Source organism: Vulpes vulpes, chromosome 9 (genome assembly GCF_048418805.1).
Source record: "Vulpes vulpes isolate BD-2025 chromosome 9, VulVul3, whole genome shotgun sequence".
Lineage (NCBI taxonomy): Eukaryota > Metazoa > Chordata > Mammalia > Carnivora > Canidae > Vulpes > Vulpes vulpes.
The window spans coordinates 90,413,603-90,430,399 of NC_132788.1; the positions used below are offsets into that span (position 1 = coordinate 90,413,603).

The 16,797-nt window shown below is 62.6% G+C and overlaps 1 protein-coding gene across 5 annotated transcripts in view; it reads right to left on the minus strand.

Annotated features, from left to right (window-relative positions):
- Positions 1 to 15,337, minus strand: part of STAB1 (stabilin 1) — a 26,902-nt gene extending 11,565 nt beyond the window's left edge. For 2 of the 5 annotated variants that reach the window (XM_072720780.1, XM_025986612.2), the window contains exons 1-28: positions 15,081 to 15,337; positions 10,901 to 11,037; positions 10,415 to 10,530; positions 10,075 to 10,160; positions 9,933 to 10,002; positions 9,560 to 9,655; positions 9,150 to 9,260; positions 8,724 to 8,920; positions 8,351 to 8,481; positions 8,051 to 8,178; positions 7,670 to 7,758; positions 7,317 to 7,454; positions 7,032 to 7,172; positions 6,790 to 6,852; positions 6,394 to 6,507; positions 6,255 to 6,308; positions 5,945 to 6,025; positions 5,383 to 5,541; positions 4,923 to 4,985; positions 4,591 to 4,686; positions 4,308 to 4,394; positions 3,713 to 3,824; positions 3,069 to 3,255; positions 2,865 to 2,958; positions 2,595 to 2,753; positions 976 to 1,071; positions 326 to 421; positions 142 to 189 (exon numbers count right to left, since the gene is read on the minus strand). In XM_072720780.1, coding sequence (XP_072576881.1) covers positions 142 to 189; positions 326 to 421; positions 976 to 1,071; positions 2,595 to 2,753; positions 2,865 to 2,958; positions 3,069 to 3,255; positions 3,713 to 3,824; positions 4,308 to 4,394; positions 4,591 to 4,686; positions 4,923 to 4,985; positions 5,383 to 5,541; positions 5,945 to 6,025; positions 6,255 to 6,308; positions 6,394 to 6,507; positions 6,790 to 6,852; positions 7,032 to 7,172; positions 7,317 to 7,454; positions 7,670 to 7,758; positions 8,051 to 8,178; positions 8,351 to 8,481; positions 8,724 to 8,920; positions 9,150 to 9,260; positions 9,560 to 9,655; positions 9,933 to 10,002; positions 10,075 to 10,160; positions 10,415 to 10,530; positions 10,901 to 11,037; positions 15,081 to 15,161 — 3,030 coding nt within the window. In that variant the 5' untranslated portion in view covers positions 15,162 to 15,337. Of the gene's footprint in view, positions 1 to 141; positions 190 to 325; positions 422 to 975; positions 1,072 to 2,594; positions 2,754 to 2,864; positions 2,959 to 3,068; positions 3,256 to 3,712; positions 3,825 to 4,307; positions 4,395 to 4,590; positions 4,687 to 4,922; positions 4,986 to 5,382; positions 5,542 to 5,944; positions 6,026 to 6,254; positions 6,309 to 6,393; positions 6,508 to 6,789; positions 6,971 to 7,031; positions 7,176 to 7,316; positions 7,455 to 7,669; positions 7,759 to 8,050; positions 8,179 to 8,350; positions 8,482 to 8,723; positions 8,921 to 9,149; positions 9,261 to 9,559; positions 9,656 to 9,932; positions 10,003 to 10,074; positions 10,161 to 10,414; positions 10,531 to 10,900; positions 11,038 to 15,080 lie in introns of all 5 variants that reach the window. The other 3 variants (XM_072720778.1, XM_025986604.2, XM_072720781.1) reach the window with 2 other exon arrangements.
- Positions 15,338 to 16,797: the final 1,460 nt, after the last annotated feature.

Below are 16,797 nucleotides of genomic sequence, written 5' to 3' on the forward strand. Positions count from 1 at the left end.
TTGGAGGCAGCCACCTGAGTTGCCTTGCTCCCAGCCTCTGGGCTTGCCCCCACCTCCAGCTCTTGGAGATATTATGTGGCACCTCTGCATCCAGAGGCCTCCTGGATTTGAGCCCCAACCCCAGTATTGTGCCCTGAATACCTTGATCCACTGGTAGAAGACGGAGAAGTGGGCATTTGCCTCCAGCTCCTAAGGGGAGGGAAAGAGCGGAGGTCATCAGTCTAGGGACAGACCCAAGCCCCTTCCTCACCAGGACCCTGAGTACTGTCTCTCCCACCCGAGGTGCATGAAAGGATGCCCCCTCCAAGCGTTGGGACCCACTCACCCGGAAGATGTCTCCATAGCAGCTGAAGCCATCACCCCCATAGCCAGAGGGGCATGTGCAGACCCGCTGACCTCCCCCCACTGGCCGGCAGGTGGCCTGGGGTGGGGGCGGAGCAAAGAGACAGAGTCCCCCATTCAGTACCCGGAAGGCAAGCTGGACTGCGCCCAGCCTACTTCTTACCCCCATCACCCAGCCTCCTGCCGTCTGCCTGTCCTGCCACCCGGCCCCACCGTCTGTCTCTCCAGCCAGCCAGCCAGCCTGCATTCACACTGCTCCTTTGGTAAGCTTGGCCCTGCTCTCTGAGATCACTGAGCATTTGACGTGAATTACCCCACTTCATCATGACAGATGGGCTGGGAAAGCACAGGGCAGAGGCCCGAACTGAGAGCAGGAGGGGCTACTGGGAGGCCTTCGGGAAACGTGGGCGAGGCGCAGTGGGGTCAGAGCAGAGGGAGCACGGAGTGGGGCAGGGCTGGGGACAGGGGCAGGGGACAGGAGGCAGGGCAGGGGCTGGGGCCTTAACTACGAGAGGAAGCTCTGTCCTGTGGGTGAAGGGGCGACATGGTCTGGATTTGGGGCTTAGAAAGATTCCGATCCTGGCCATAGGGACACCCAGAGAGCCTCCCCCGGGACCCCCCTCAGCCCCTCACCAGGTCGTGGCAGCCACCGTTGCCTGCCCGGCAGGGGTCAATAGGACTGCACACGTAGCCATCTCCTGCGAACCCCAGCTTGCAGGTGCACCGGCTCTGGAGAGTTTGGGAGCAGAGGGCCTCAGCTCACCAGGGGTCCCCACCCTCTCCTCCTCCACTCCCCCACTCTCTGTGAGTCTTACGCCCTGGGGAGGCTTGTTCAGACCCGGGGAGCTTCTCCCAGCCCAATCCTTAGAGAACCCCGCTCCAGACCAGGAACCAGAGACCCCAAGGGGAACCTGGCTCTTGAGAGGAGGCCAGAGAAGCGATGGCGTTGGCAGGGAAGCATCTGTGGGGACTTGGTACCCCTCTGCTCTCAGACCTGAGAGAGGCCAGCAGTGGGAGGTGAGCGGGCAGGTGTCTGTGGGACTGGCCCCAGGGATGGCGGCACAGACCCACCTCTGACCTTGCCACCCTGCTCTGAGCCTTCCCGCTAAGTGCCCATGTCCAGGGCTTGTCCCCACTGCAGCTGAGTGACCAGTGACACTCCCCAGACCTCAGTCACCCTTGTCAGCAAGAGGGGGTGGCATCTCAACCTGCTTGTCCTGGTCCTTGGTTCTGCAACTAGAACAGCATAGCTCCTCATGGAGCTGGGAGCGCGAGCCCTCATGGCCAGCCGGGCTCACCACAGAGGCCCTGCAGGCGGGCAGTCCCAGCCATCACGGGGCAGGTGCCTGCACACCTGACCCTGAGCCAGCCAGGCCTGGCCTCTCCACTGGCATATTAGATACTCGAGTGCTGCCCAGTCCGTGGAGTCGTGGGCCTGATGTGCCTCACACAAAAAGCTCCAGATGCGGAGCACCTGGGTGGCTCAGTGGTTGTGCATCTGCCTTTGGCTCAGGTTATGATCCTGGTCCTGGGGTCTCGGGATCGAGTTCCGCATCGGGCTCCCTGCATGGAGCCTGCTTCTCCCTCTGCCTATGTCTCTCCCTCTCTCTGTGTGTTTCTCAGGAATAAATAAAACCTTAAAAAAACAAAAACGAAAAAAACCTCTCCAGAGGCTGAGACCCTGTGGCTGAAGTCTGAGGCTGCAAACTCCACAACTGCTTGTCCAGCAGTCCAGAGAGTTCGAGGTGTCACTCTCCCCGTCACCCAGGGCCGGGGTCTTTGTCTGCTTTGCTCAGCATCCCATTCTTAAGCCTAAAACAGGGACTAGCACTCCTGGTATCAGGTGGGAACCCAACGAGTGAATGAAAGAATCAGTGAGTGGTCAGAGACAGTGGCCCTGGGGAGGTAGAGCGGAGGCTCCGTGGACCCGCTTCCAAGGGTGAGAGTCCTCAACCCTGAGGGATGGAGCCCCAGCCTTCTGACTGGGGAAAAGCAGCCTTGGCCTAGAGCTGGCATGTGGCTTCCCCTAAAGCCATCCTGGCCTTTGTGCTGTCCCCAGCACACTTGGGCTGCTCCTAGACTGAATGACACTACCTCTTAGTCCTGGGTTCTCACTTGTGCCTGAGTTTGAGACCCTGAGTGAGAGTTCTCGGAGTGGATGTTCCTGAAACTGGGTGGGGTGGGGTGAGAGTCCCCTGGAGCAAAGCCCCCACCACCCCCACCGCTGCTGCCTCAGGCCCACCGTGCCTCACCTGCCCAGGTCCCACATAGCTGCAGAGGGCGTCGGCGTGACAGCCGCCTCTTGCATCCAGCTCGCACTCGTCAATGGCCACACAGACGCGGCCGTCCCCGCTCCAGCCCTTGTGGCACGTGCAGTGGTGGGTGCCCAGGGCCCCGGGGACACACTCGGCCTGTGAGAGCCATAGTCAAGTGACCCAGGGCAGCAGGCTGAGGGAAAGGGAGCCCCCCTCCTCCCCCGGGTCAGGAGTTCAGGAGTTCAGGGAGGGGACAGTGAGACTGACATTTTCTGAGCAGCCACCACGGTCTGGGCGGGAGCAGGGGTTGCTGGGCGTGCAGGAGAAGCCGTCGCCCTCAAAGCCATCAAGACAGACACACCTGGGGCAGGTGAATGAAGGGCCTCCAGTGAGCCTCTGGAAGAGGCCAGAGGCTGGATGAACCCACAAGCCCTGCCACGGACAAGGCAGAGAGGAAATGCGAGCGCTCACCTGGCGATGCCCCCCTGGCTAATGCAGCGGGCGTGTGGGTGGCAGTTCTGGGCCTGTTCCGAGGGCCCACAGTTTCCCGTGGACTCATTACAGAAGCGGCCGCTGAAGCCTGGGGCACATGTGCCGTGCTGGCACACCCCCCCGCTGCCCGGACGGTTGTCACAGAGACCGTGGACACAGCCACAGTCTGCAGGGAGGAGACAGGAATGGGTAAAGTGAGGCAGGGCAGGGCTGCCTGAGAGCCAGGATGCAGCTGAGGGGATGCTGAGAATGCAGAACATGGTAGCCAGCCCGGACGTGACTTCACAAAGCCAGAGGCCACCCCAGACTCAGTGGGCAGGCAGGGGAAATGCAAGGGGGCCATTCGATGTTTCCAGCCACCCCCGTCTAGCTGCCCTGCCCCTAACACCATCAGAAGGTTCTTCTATATATCCGACCTAAATCCTGCATGCTTTAGATTAACCACAGCTCTCATCCTGGCATGGGTGAAGGAGACATCTATTTTTGTTCTCAAAGTCTCCTCCCCTCCCTCTGGCCTTCACCCTTCCTCCTGGGGCTCTAGTCTCCTTCTTGGGAGTCCCCAGCCCTGCTTCCAAGCAGACTCTTTTTTTCCCTGGCGGGCAGCATGGGCCAGGACTACCCACCTTCCTGGCACCGGTCTCCATGCTTGTTTGGATTGGAGCAGATGTGGCAGGCGATGCCCTTGTAGTCTGGGAAGCAGAGGCAGGCCCCATTGCCCTGGACCCCATCACTGCACTGGAGGTGGTGGGAAGCAGGACCGGTCATGGGGTAAGAACTGTCCTCATCCCCTCCCTGCACACCCTCACCCTCCACGGGCCAGCTTTGAGCTCCTGCTCCCCCTGAAAGACCTCACCCTGGAAGAGACCTCCAAATCACTGGCTTCCCAAAAGACACCCAGCCCTGGAAGCTTCCTGGGTGACTTCTGCTCAACCTAGAAATCCACAACTCCTGTGCTGATCCCTGGCTCTGCTAGCCCTGATATTACAAAGTGGCAAAAACAGAACACACAAGAAAACCACCGACAAATAACCTTTAGGAAAATAGGTGCCCAAATCCACCTACTTAATCATTTCTTAATAAAACACAAAAAACAATATGGTCCAGCTTCCACTGCTTGGACGTAGGAAACCGGAGGCCAGAGAGGCAGGCTCGGCTCAGACACAATGGGAGTCCTCGGCTGACTCACACGCCTCCCCTTGGGGTAGGGGAGGGACTCACGTTGCCTTTGCCATAGCAGGGGTTGGAGAAGCCCCCAGGACACTGGGCACAGTCGGGCCCAAAAAACCCTTTGCAGCAGCCAGGTTTCTGTAAGAGACAAAGCAAGAGTGCGTCTCGGCCTTGCCACCCCCACTGCCCAGGCCGCTGCTGCTCCCATGCCCCACCTGAGAGCCGGGTGAAGCCCCTCAGGGGTGCAACACAGCTGCCCCAGGAAGGCAGCCTGCCCTGCCCCAGAGGGGAGGCCCCGGGCCACCACGCAGTGACCACTCATGCCCCCGCTCACCAGGATGGTCTGGTTGCAGTAGCTAGCACAGCCTTTCTTCAGGACGTTGAGCCCAGTAGGGTCGTGGGTGTAGACACACTCCTTGGGGAAGATGTCCTGGGGCAGGCGGTGCAAAGCCACTCAGCAGGTGTGGGTCCTGAGTGGCCCCCTTTGCCAGGCAGCCCTGGTCCGGGGACCCCTCAGTGCTCTGGATCCCACACCCCTACCCTTAGTGGGGCCGAGAGGGGCTGTGCCTCTGAGCCCAGCCGAGCCTCACAGCCCCTCCTCCCCACCTTGATCCAGGGCAGAAGACTCACTGGGCAGCCGTGAGGGCTGCGCCGAGGGCCACTCACCAGCTTTATGCTGTTGGGGGGGCACGTGCTAGTGTTCAGGGCTTGGCAGTCCACACAGGAGCCCTGGGGGGGGGGGGCAGAGTTAGTCATGGTTCATTTAGTCAGCAGACCCTAGGAAAGCGGCAGGAGCCAAGCCCTCAGGTACGAGAGAGTCAGTGACAGGAGGGCCAGGGCAGAAGGAAGCCAAGGGCAAAGGCCCTGCCGTGGGGAAGAGCTTAGTGTGGAGTGTGACAATCGTAGCAGAAGGCGGGGCCAGAGGCCCAGAAGAGGCTGGAGTCATCTGGAAGGACTGATCAACAGGACCACTGAGGCCTGGCAGTTGGCGGGGGGCAGGTGGGTGTGTGGGGTCTCGCCCAGGCCCTAGCCCCAGGGCTGCTCGCTGGCAGCCTGCCCGCTCACTGGAGGACAACAGGCAGCGCTGGGCCCCCCGGAAAGCTGCCACCATGTGGTGTGTGCTCACCGCCACCATCTCGTGCTTCTCCTCACTGCAGTGCTTAGGCAGGATGGGCAGGATGGTCGGGGGCAGCAAGATGCCTTCCAGCATGTGGATCACGCCATTGGCAGCCAGCACATCCACTCTCCGTAGCGGAACCCCGTCGGGTCCCAGCAGGATGCGCCCCTGCGGCAGAGCCCGGTGTACAACCCACAACCCGGCCAGCCTTGGGCGACACCCGAGCCCGCTGCCACCTGTACCCCCGCAGCCTGGCCTGCGCGCCATCTCCGCTTCCCTCTCCCTGGCAATGCCTCCTGCTCTAGCAGAACTGCTCCAGCCTCTGGGCCCTGAGCCACGTGGAGTGCCACCCTCCACACGCTCGTGCCCACCCTCCAGGTCTTTGAAGCCCTCCCAGGCTGTGGGGCCCCAGGAGAGGGATCTGATCCTGCCTCCCCCGTGGCACCACCAAGGCCTGCCGTCCACGGGGCTTGGAGCACAAAGCCAGGTCTGAAAGAGGCTACACAACTGGCCGGTCGTCGCCAGCCCCTCCATTGGTCCATTCATTCCAGATTTTGTTTGTGGAGCTCACCTCCTCGGAGATATTCACAGCCAGGACCTGGTTTGCCATGGTAAGGACCCGACCCTTGGAGATGAGCTTCTCAATGGTCAGCTGGGTATAGGAGAGGGTGGGGTTGGGCCAGGCACTAGCCACGGCATAGGGCCCCCCACAGGCCTGCCCAGGTGACTCACAGCCACCATTGTGGTGCCCAGACTCTCTTGCACTAGGAGAGTCCAAATGGATGGAGAGAGGAGGGAGGGACACTGGGACCTCCAGGCAAACTTCCAAAAGCCCAGCAGCAGGTATGGGCCAGTCGCCCTTCCAGAGAAGAGCCTCTCACCTGGCCATGGCTGTAGATGTGGTACTTCACCAGCTCCTGCAGCTTGGACAGACCCTGGCCGGGGAGAGAGGGCTTGGTAGGGGAGGGTGGAGGCCCTGGTGCCCCATCTCCCCCACCCCTCCCAGCCCCCTGAGCTTACTGCTGTGAAGAGGTAAATCAGGCGGCCGTCACGCAACTTGTCCACGGCCTCGTTGCTTGGGGCGAAGACTGTGAAGGGCCCCGGCCCATCCAGGATGGAGGGCAGGCCGCAGTTCTGTGGCAGTGGGAAGGAGGCTCAGGGAGGCTCTGTGGCCGGCCTCCACCTCTGAGCCCTGCTGGGGCCCTGCCACCCTTGGCCTGCAGGGAACGCCCGTGAGGAGTAAGTGGGAGACAGAAGCAATGGGTCCACGCTACCACAGAACCCCAGGATGGTGACAAATAGGTCCTAGGGTGGGGGCATGTGCAAGGGCCCATGCTACTGGAGAGCCCCAGATCACGGTGGGACATTGAGGGGTCTCAGCCCAAAAGATCAGAGGGACCTTTCCTCCAAACTCACCTCCAGGATGGTTTCGAAGCGGCTGAAGGCCTCCGTAGAGGCAAGGATCTGGCCAATGGTTCTCTGTAGCAAGGAACGAGCATGAGAGCCCCAGAGAAGAGGGGTTGGCCGGTTCAGCCCCAGAGGGGAGGAGGGTCTGTTCCAGCCTGGCCTGGAACTGGCCTGGCCCACTGTTGGCACCCTGTGGGGGTCAGAGGTCACCCAGCGGCCCCAGGTGGGGAGAGGGGAGGACGCTGGCTTACTTTGGGGTCCTCAGGGAGGTCTGGTGGGGGCTGCCACTGCAGGGCGGTGACCAAGTGGAAGACGCCATTGGCTGCTGGGTAGTTGGCCTTATGGATGGTGAATGTCTGCTTGGGGTGCTCTTTATACTTGTAGGTGTATTTCTGCTGAGATGCAAGGCGTCTGGCTCACATGCACCACATGCCAGCCTCCTGTTCCGAGGCTCCGTTCCACGTCCGCCCCTCTGCCCGGGCGGTGTGCCCCCAACAGGACTCCTCGGGTCCCCGGGCTGAGGCGGCCCTCCTTACCATGAAGCGGTTGTAAGTGACCGTGATCTCCTGGCCCGCCAGCGTCCACCACCTGCGTGTCTGCTGGCTCCCTGGCTCCTCCAGCACATGCTGCCCTGCGATGATGTGCTGTTTACAGAGTTGTCGGGCAAAGGATACCTGTGGGCACAAAGGGACCAGGGTGCTGAGTAGGCCCGGGGTGGCCGCGGGTCATCGTGCCACCCCTGCCCCAGCAACAGAGGGGATGGGAGGCCTCCCAGGCCCCAGCTCCCCAGAGTCTGGACTGAGGACCCTCTCAGGGCCCTAAAGCCTGGGGCAGGGTCTGGGGAGGTGGCAAGGGCTGGCAGCAAGCTCCTCGAGGAGTCGGGGCTCACGTTCATGGTCCTGGAGGAGGTGGACGAGAGCCACGGCACCAGCACAGTGAATGGGCCTGACGTGCTGAGGATCTCGCGGCAGCCTTGGTCTGGGGGCCAGGAGAGGGTGGATCAGGACAGATCTGGGAAACCTTCGGGCATCAGTCCTAGGATGTGGAGATTTGGGTGGAGGGCACTGGGCTGAGGCTGGGTCTAGGGTAGATGGGGATCAGGGAGGGGGTGCCCACTCACACGGCCAGTCATGTACCCCACCCAGCCCAGTCTGTTCCCACAGCTCTTGGGCACAGGAATAGGGCATTTCTACAGGGGTCTGCCCCTCCCTCCCTGCCAGGACTGGAGTGTGAGGGACAAGGTCACAGGCAGATGGTGGGGGTCACACACCCAGCATGGCCAGGGAGACTTTCAGCCGCAGGAGCACCAGGCCCAGCTGGCCGGCCTTCTGTATCTCATGTAGCAGGTGTCCATAGCAGGCACGCCCGTCCCCTACCTCGCCCTCCTTGCACACACAGCTAGGGACAAGGGTAGAACTGGTCAGGGCCAGGGGTGCGGCCAGTCCCCACCTCCTGGCCCTTGCCCACCTGTTCACATAGGGCGCTTGAGCTGAGGCTGTATACACGCCCCTGCCCAGCCCGCCCTCTCTGCCCTGCCCCCCAGTGCCCACCCTGAAGCCCTCGTGCCCACCTGGTCTTCCCATCAGGGGTCAGCTGGCAGGTGGCTGACCGGTCACAGGAGTCAGGGAAGCAGTAGGCGAAGCAGCCCGCAGAGGCATTGTGGTTGATGCTGACCAAGCCTGGCTTACACAAGCAGGAGGCCTGGGACCCCAGGCAGGAGAAGGAAGTGACATCACGACCATGAGAACCACCAGCACCCCTTGTACCCATAAAGCTATGCTCAGCCACCACACCACCCGCTGAGAAGAAGACTGCCGTCCTTTGCCCATTTTTTTACAAGTGGGTCAACTGAGGCTCCCAGGAGGCCCATGATTTCCCAGGGTCCAGTAGCTAGTGTGGGTGGGTGGACCATGGGACAGGTCTGACCCAGGGTCCCGGCTCACCTTGCCCGGTCTCTGGTACAGACACAAGGTGGAGTTGCGGGGGCAGCCACCGTAGTTGATGGTGCATGGGTCCTGGGGCAGACACACCATTCCATCACCATAGTAGTTCTTGGGGCAGCGACACTGTGCCTGCCCTGTGGGGCTCACCGAGCACTGGGCCAATGGGGAGCAGGGTGACGGCCGGCAGGGGTTAGGGGCTGCCAGAGCAGAGAGAGAGAACCCAAGTGAGCTGGGCACCCAGGAGTCCTATCACCTCCGCAGTGATGACCCAAAGATGAGGTGAGCAGGCTGATGGAGACCCTGGGACAGGCCTTCCCTCAGGGACACATAGTACCTGCTGTCAACAGCCAGACTGTGCTTGTTGGCTTGAAAGAACGTCCCCCCAGCCCCCCGCTCGGGCCTCTGGCCTCCAGGCCACAGACTCACCTTGGCACTCTCTGCCCTGCTGGGTGTGGCCAGGCAGGCAGCTGCAGGCGGGGGCCTCTGCGGAGCACTGGGAGTTCTGGGGACAGTTCAGGGCCTGGCAGACTGGCAGCTCTGAGTGGAGAGGAAGGGTATTGTGGGGGCTCAGGGCTCCAGGTTGGGAGGAGCAAAGGTGCGAAGATGCTCTGCCCAGTTTGCTGTGTAACTCCGGCCAGAGCCTCGCCCTCTCTGGGCCTTTGGGCAGTGGAGCTCTCAGATGACCCTCCCTCCCCTGACCAGCTGTGTGCCTCTCCTACTCCGAAAGATAATTAGGCTGTGGGCAGAGGGCCCCTGCGGCTCAGGCCCCATCCCCCACCTACTGGCCTCTCTTCCTCTGGACACTGGGGACCTACCACCCCAGCAGCCCTGCCCACCTTGGTCACAGCGGGGTCCAGTGTATCCAGCAAAGCACAGGCAGCTTCCATCCCCAAGTGGTCCACGGCTGCACACGCCGTGCACACAGCTGCACACTGGGCAGGACATACAGGGACGCATAGGGACATTGAGTCTGCATTTTTGCGTTTCTAGAACTCAGCTCCCGTGGGGGTGACAGGAGCCAAGGGAGGCACCTTGCTTCGCCTGGGGGCTCAGAGGGCTCTGGAGAAGCACAGGGCTGGAGGTCTGAGGAAGCAGAGCCCATGTCCCGGGAGGGGAAGTGTGAGGCTGAGGGGGGCTGCCCCATGGACTAGGTCTCCTGGGGCCCCCACATGGGCAGTGGCCCTGCTCCCTTGCCCTGCCAGCACTCACCTGACTGGCAGTTGGGCCCAAAACTCTTGGGGTCTTGGCACTCCTGGCAGGCTGAGCCACTGAAGTTTTGCTGGTGGAGATTTGCACCAGGTCAGTGTGCGCCCCTCTACTGCCCCCCACGCCAGCCCCACCATGCCCTTACCTGGCACACGCAGGTCCCGTTGCCATCTATGCCGTCCAGGCAGGTCCCATGGCCATTACACGGGGTCTCAGCACCCCCCGGGCACTCTGTGGACCCCCCAGAACTCAGCTGTGCCCCGAAGAACTCCCGCTTCGCCCCTGCCCCCAGCAGCTCCCGGCAGCCAGGCCCTCCCCGGGGCAGCCAGGCCCTCCCCGGGGCAGCCCGATCCGGGCAGCAGAGCTGTGCTGGCTGCCACTAAGGACCCGGTTCCTGAGAAAGCTGAGGGAGATGCGGGCAGATGCTGCAGAGAGGGAGCCCGGGCCGGGGTATGGGGAGCAAGGCTGGGGCCCCCACCCCGTACCATAGCACTGGGACCCCCAGTAGCCGGGGCAGCAGGCCTTCTCCACCACATCCTTCCAGCACTCCAGGCTGCAGCCTCTCATGGACATCAAAGAGTCTCCCAGCTGCACCTCATAGCTGGCGACAAAGGTGGGCAGGGTGACGGGAGGGCCTCCCGCTCTGCAGGCCCCCACCCAGCCTCCCCACGCGGGTCCCAGTGCTCTGCATCTACCTCCGCTCTCTCTCCTTGCTCCAGAGCTGAGCACAGGGCCCGGCTCACGGTAGATGCTCAGTAAATACCACTTGCCCCCACTCCCCCTTCTTCTTTCCTCCCTAGCTCTGCCCCCAGCCAGAGTGTCCAACAGCCGCCTGGGTAAGTGAGCCCCTGCCCTCACCGCCCAGGCCTGCCAGGCTCCCCCTTGCACACACACCCCCCACCCCCCACCCCCTGCAGGACACTCCTGGAAGCGGGCAGGGACACAGGCAGGGACCAGGCAGGGACCCGCACCTGCAGTCCCTCAGTATCTTCTCAGGTAACTCCCGAAGCCAGCCTGCGGGGCACATCCGCCTCTTGATAGCGGGACACACGGTGCAGGGGAGGTGAGTGACAAACTTGGTCTTCACGTCGCAGCGCCTGGATCGCACCTGGGCCACAGAGTGGGGTTAGAGTGAGGAGTCTGGCACCTGCCCCGGTCCTGACTCTGTCCTGATTGAACCAAGGCCCAGCACCTCTCCCCAGGTCCTGCTTTCCTGCCTGTTTCCTCAGCGGTGAGGACAAGGAGGGCCCTGAGAGACGGGGGAACCTGCCTGTCACAGGTTGTCACTGCCACAGTGTGTTCCTATGTCCACAGCCATGTACTTTTTTTTTTTTTAAGATTTCACCTATTAGAGTGAGAGCACAAGCAGGGGGAGCATCAGGCAGAGGGAGGGGGAGAGGGAGAAGCAGACTTCCTGCTGGGCAGGGAGCCAGACAGGGGGCTCCATCCCAGGACCCCAGGATCATGACCTGAGCTGAACAGATGCTTAACCAAATGAGCCACCCGGGTGCCCCGAGAGCCATGTACTTCTGCCCAGGGCCGCAAACACATGCCTAGGAGCCTCAGAGTCTATACCTCCTACACGAAGAGAGCCCAGCATTTTGTTCCACCTTAGCCCATTCAGATGGAGAAACTGAACCCCAGACCCAAAACCACCGAAGTAAGGACTGGGTATGTCAGGGACCAGAAGTGGACTCTCACCCTAGTGTCCCTTATCCCCTCCCCCTGAAAAATAAACATTAAATACCACAGCAGAGCCTGCTTGGGGGAGCACAGCGACTCCTTTCCCAGACACAGGCGGATCACACCACAGGGCTGGCCTCTGGTCATTGCTCTGCCCTGAGCATGTCCCCACCGTGCTGGCGAAGGATCCTCCCACAGGCCCGAGGCCGCTCCGCTGACCCCAGCGCGGGGACGGCAGAGACCCAGGAGCCAGCCCCACACCTAAGAGGCAGGCCAGGTCAGCGGGTGTGTGCAAGGGGACCCGCGTGCCGTCCTGCACCTGACCCCAGGCGCCCCCACCAGCCCGGACCCGGGGGGCCGGGGCCCATCGTCAGGTGGGCAGTGCTAGCGGCGAGGGAGCGGAGAAGACCCAGGTGGCTTCCCGGGGGAGGTGACCATTGGACTGGGGCTGAAAGATGCCCAAGAGCTGGCAAAAGCCAAGTGGGAGGAGCAGATGGCCACGCGTGCCGAGGCAGAGAGCAGACCAGGAGAGGCGCCGGGCCAGGCCCGCAGGTGAGGCAGCAGGTTTGTTTTAAACGGGCCTCTGGCTGCTGCGGGAGAGCAGTCGCGGTGGGGCGGGGGGGAGGCCGTCCTCCAAGGGTGCCGGGTGCCAAGAAAGCCCAGGCCTGTGGTCCCAGTGCCTGGCCTGCCACAGCCCCTGCAAGTCCACTGTCCCTGGAGCTGCCTTCACGGCAACAAGGAACGTTCCCAAGGACAGCAGCCCTGTGCCCTGGAGGAAGGGAAGCCCGAGTCGAGACTTGGTTGTAAGTGGGAGAAGGGGCCGGATGGGGCTGTGTGCGGATGGAGAAGAGGTTGCGGGGGCCTGGGGCATGGGCTAGAGAAGCTAAGATGTTCTCATCTGAAAAATGCTAAACACACTGCGGTTCAAAGGGCGTGCGGCCAGGACATGGCTTTCCTAGAACACATCAGACTCGAGGCCTCTCAGAGCAAGAGGAAAGGAGAAGGTGGCCTGGCACGTTCTGGTGAGCACGAGGCCCCCGGGCCTGGCTCTGCTGCTGAGATTTGGCCCTTCCTGCTCCTGCCTCTGCGGTCTGCAAAGAGGGAAGTTGCCGAGAGCGCCTCAGGCCCAGCCGTGGGGCTGAGTGCTGTGGTCTCGCTCCCCACCCCGGGGCTCCGTCTCTGCTGAGCCAGGGAATGTCTAGGAAGTTGGGTAACTTCAGGGCTGGGCAGCTGCTGGCTCAGGGCAATGGCACCCCTGAGGCCACCTGGCCAGGCGGGCCCGGCAGCCAGGGTGGCCACCGCCGGCTCGGGGACCGGCTTTCAGAGGAACGGCCAGGCCTGGCTAAGGGCTCAGGAGAGGGACGGATGGAGGGAGAGAGAGAAAGTGGGAAGGTGAGCCCAGGAGGGGGCAGGAGCCTCCTGTCCCGACAGGGACGCGCTTACTTCTGAGACTCTCACATTGGGAAATGTGTGTGACATGGTGAAGGGTGGATAAGCCAGCAGCCAAATCAGACTTCTCACGGGGGAGCACACTGGGGGTGGACCCTGGGCCCCTCTGGAAGGAGCACTGGCCTCCCTGGGCATCCCAGCCTCCCCCGCAGTCTCGCCGCTGGTCCCTCTGGGTCACAGCCCAGTGCTGAATCAGATTCCCTTCTTCCTAGGGGCATCTCGGGACTGCCCCAATCCAGAATTGATTTTGCAATGTCTGCTTCCCACAGAGACACAGGCGCTGCTGGGGAAGTTCGAGACATGAGGGATTGAGCCTGTTGTGACGAGGTGGGACAAATCCCCCCAAGCTGGCACCCAGAACCCAGACTCCCTCAGAGGGATGGGCTCCCTCTCCCCTATCTGCTTCCCCTGCCTGGGTCACCGCCTTCTCCCTCCACGCCCAGCTTGAGACCACAGGCTCCACCGGCACCTGCACAGAGGAGGCACCCAGTAAAAGGCTTTTGAATGGACAGGGGCTGTCCCCCACCCTCCTTCTCCAGGAAGCCTTCCTTAACTCACTGCCTGAACCTGCCTGTGTTTGCACCCTGCTTCTGCTGCTCCCTCGCTGTGTGACCCTGAGGTCATCCCGACCCCTTGGAGCCTCAGTTTCCTAGCATTTAGAGTGGTCCTTATGCTACAGGGGGGTGCTGGGAGGGTTTGGGTGGCTGAGTGAAGTTGCAAGAGAAGGCTGGCACTGCCTCGTCCCTGTCCACGGGCACCCCTGGGCCATCTGCCTGGCCCCAGCTGGCAGAGCCTCAGCCCTAGAATATGGGCTGAGAGGCGGTCAGAGCACAGGTCTCTGACGAGGAAAAGGTGGCGGACCTTTGAAATTCCTTCTATTTCTCTTGCAGGGAGGGAGTAAGAATCCACCTGCAAAGCTTAGCACAGCCTAGAACCCTGGGCCCTTCAACCACCACGGTCATCCTCGCAGCTTCCCACCTGCCCATCCCCAACCTAGACCTGGCACTGCCGGGCAGTGGGGTCCCAGCAGGAGCTTCCTCTCTGTACTTCAGCCCATCTACTAGTGATAGGTGGGCAGTAGCAGCTGCCCCAAGTGTCAGGTGAACTTGGCCTCACAGGGCAGGGACCCTCAGCCACAGGCAGGCTCTAGCCAGGCAACTCTTTCCATTCTCGAGGCGGGGCGGGGGGGCTCTTCCAGAAGCTCCAGTGGGGATGGGGCCCACTCCGGGGCCTACTTAGGCCTGCAGATCGGCAGCTGGGAGGTGGCTGGCACACATGGGTCTGACAGCCACACAATGGGACCCTTTTTCTGGGGAATCACAGGCAGTGGTCGGGAGTCCGGCTCCAGTGTTGGACTGATTTGTCTCCATCATCCTTGGGCTTTAGCTTCCTCAGGTGGAGAACAGGACCCACTGCCCAGGGGTCGTGAAGATTCCAGGGGATAATGCCTCCGTGTGCCGGAGGGTGTGCAGCTCTTGGGTTTGAGGGTGTTATTGTTAGCTGCTGTTTACCCAGAGACTGGCGGGGAGTAGACTTCATTCCACCCCTGGGGCCGGACACAAGCACACACACATGTGTGTTCCACGTGAGTCTGTTGGTTTGCTAGCCCCTCCAGGGTTGGGGGGTGATCCTATCTCCAGTCCGCAGGCCAGGGTCACAGAGAGACCGGGCCTCAGTCTGGGCAGGGAGGGCGGGAGGATGGGCCTGGCTCTGTCCCCCTCGACCTCAGGCTGGGGAGCCCTGGGATGCCGGTGCACACTCCATGGCTGGCAGGCTGAGCACGGTCGGAGGAGGGCAAGCCAACACACCCCTCCCGGCCCAGGCAGCTAGACACGCACCTCAGCCTGCGGACGTGGGCACCACAGCCCAGCCCTCTGGTCCTGCTCGGAGGACAGACAAGGAGCGGCTGCCCTCTGTGCCCCCAGACCTGTGCCCGATCTGTGTCCACTCCCTCCCTGCTCCCACCAGTGGCCAGCAGGGCCTGGATACCACGTCCCCCTGCAACTGGCTCACACTCACCTTCTGCCCCCTGGTGAAGTGGGAGCCTGCGAGGCAGAAAGCCATGAGGCAGAGCAGAAGGAGGCCCCGGGGCCCTGCCATGGCTGGTGGCGGCTGGCAGGCGCGCCGTCCAGGACAGTCAGGGCAGCCAGTGTGGGGAATGAGCTCTAGAAGGCAGGCACAGGGCGCGCGGGCGGGCCGGGGCGGGCAGTCGCTTTAAAAGCAGTCCGGAGGCCCCGCCAGCTCACCCCCACAGGAACCCGCCAGGATTTCCTCCTGCTATCAGCAGGCTGCAGGCGGAAGGGAAGGTGCTGGCCGCTGACCCCTGCATGGTCGGCTGGGCCCTGCTCGGGGCTTCCTGGCCCGAGGCCCTCCACCGGGCACCGCAGCCCCCAGGCCCACCATCAGCCGCAAGCCTGGGGCCTCGCAGGGGGTGCGGGGCAAACTCCAGTTCAAACCACTGCCAGCCCTTGCCTGCGAGCCCGGCCTGTATCATTCAGAGGCTGTGGGGGTGGGGGACCCTGGCAGGTGGGGGAGGGCAGCCCCCAATCAGGTCTGCCTGCCTCCAGACCTTTCCATTGTCGAGAGCAGCCGTGGGTGTCGACAGGACATCAGATGAACCTTGGCTCACCCCACCCCTGTAGCCCCCTTCTCTCCGCGAGGGGCTCGCTGGCTTCGCACCGCACCCCACACCGCTCCGTGCCAGACTAGCCTGACCTCTCCTGCTCTGGCCGCGCCTCTCCACTCCCCTGACCTGCTGCTTTGCCCCCAGACCCTCTCACAGGGACTTACCCTGGGGTCAGCCTCAGGTCAGGGGTCACCAGCTGTTATCACCTCCCAGCACCAGCTACCAGCTGACGCTGTTTATTTTGTTCACTCTGTTCCCTGCTGGAACGTCAGCTATGGGAGGGCAGGGGTGGCTTCGGGCTGCTGCACCCAGCAGGTGCTCCGGGCCGGTTTGCGGGGTGCACGAAGGGAGGCGGGTTTCCTTTACATCCCTGTCACCAGTGGCAGACAAGGCTCACGGGCACTCAGGAACTTGCCTAGGGCCTCTCGGCTAATCGGTGCATAGCTCCATCCTCAACAGGTTGCTGCCTGTGGAGCCCCCGCCCGCCCCCGCCCGCCCCGCGGGGCCTGTCCGTGCACACAGCAGGTCCCGTCCTCGGGGACCCGGGCAGGGGGCAGCTGCCTTGTTGGCCCACGGGGCCAGGCAGTGGACCCTGCCTCCGGTCACCACCATCCCCGCGGACACACAACAGATGGAGAGCAGCAGGTGGCCATTTGTAAAGGTCTTCGATAGAAGCCTGGTAGGGAGGAGCCTTGTTGCCCCTCTTCCTCTTCCTCAGCAGCCTTTTCGCCCCACTGGCTCGAGGGGCCGTTGAGCTGGTCTCTGAAAGCTGGCCTCTCACCCACTCTCACCTCCCCTTGGTGGCTCCCCGTCCCCTTGGCGGCCTTCCTGAGGGTGATGGGTCTCCAGGCCCCACTGCTGGCACCGAGGGAGAACAGGAGCAGTGGGCTGGGAGTGGGGCTGGCCACCCTCCAATCACCTCTTCTGCAGTGCTGCCTGGCCCAAATAGCCCCAGGGCCTTGGGGACCTGACACTCCTGATTGGGCCAGGATGGCAGAGACAAGTGGGCTCCCCCCCACCCCCCCCCCCCGCCCACGCTCTGGGGGTCAAAATGAAATGAGGAAGGGTGGAACACAGGGCTGGCTCCCAAAGAAATCCCAGGTCCTAGTT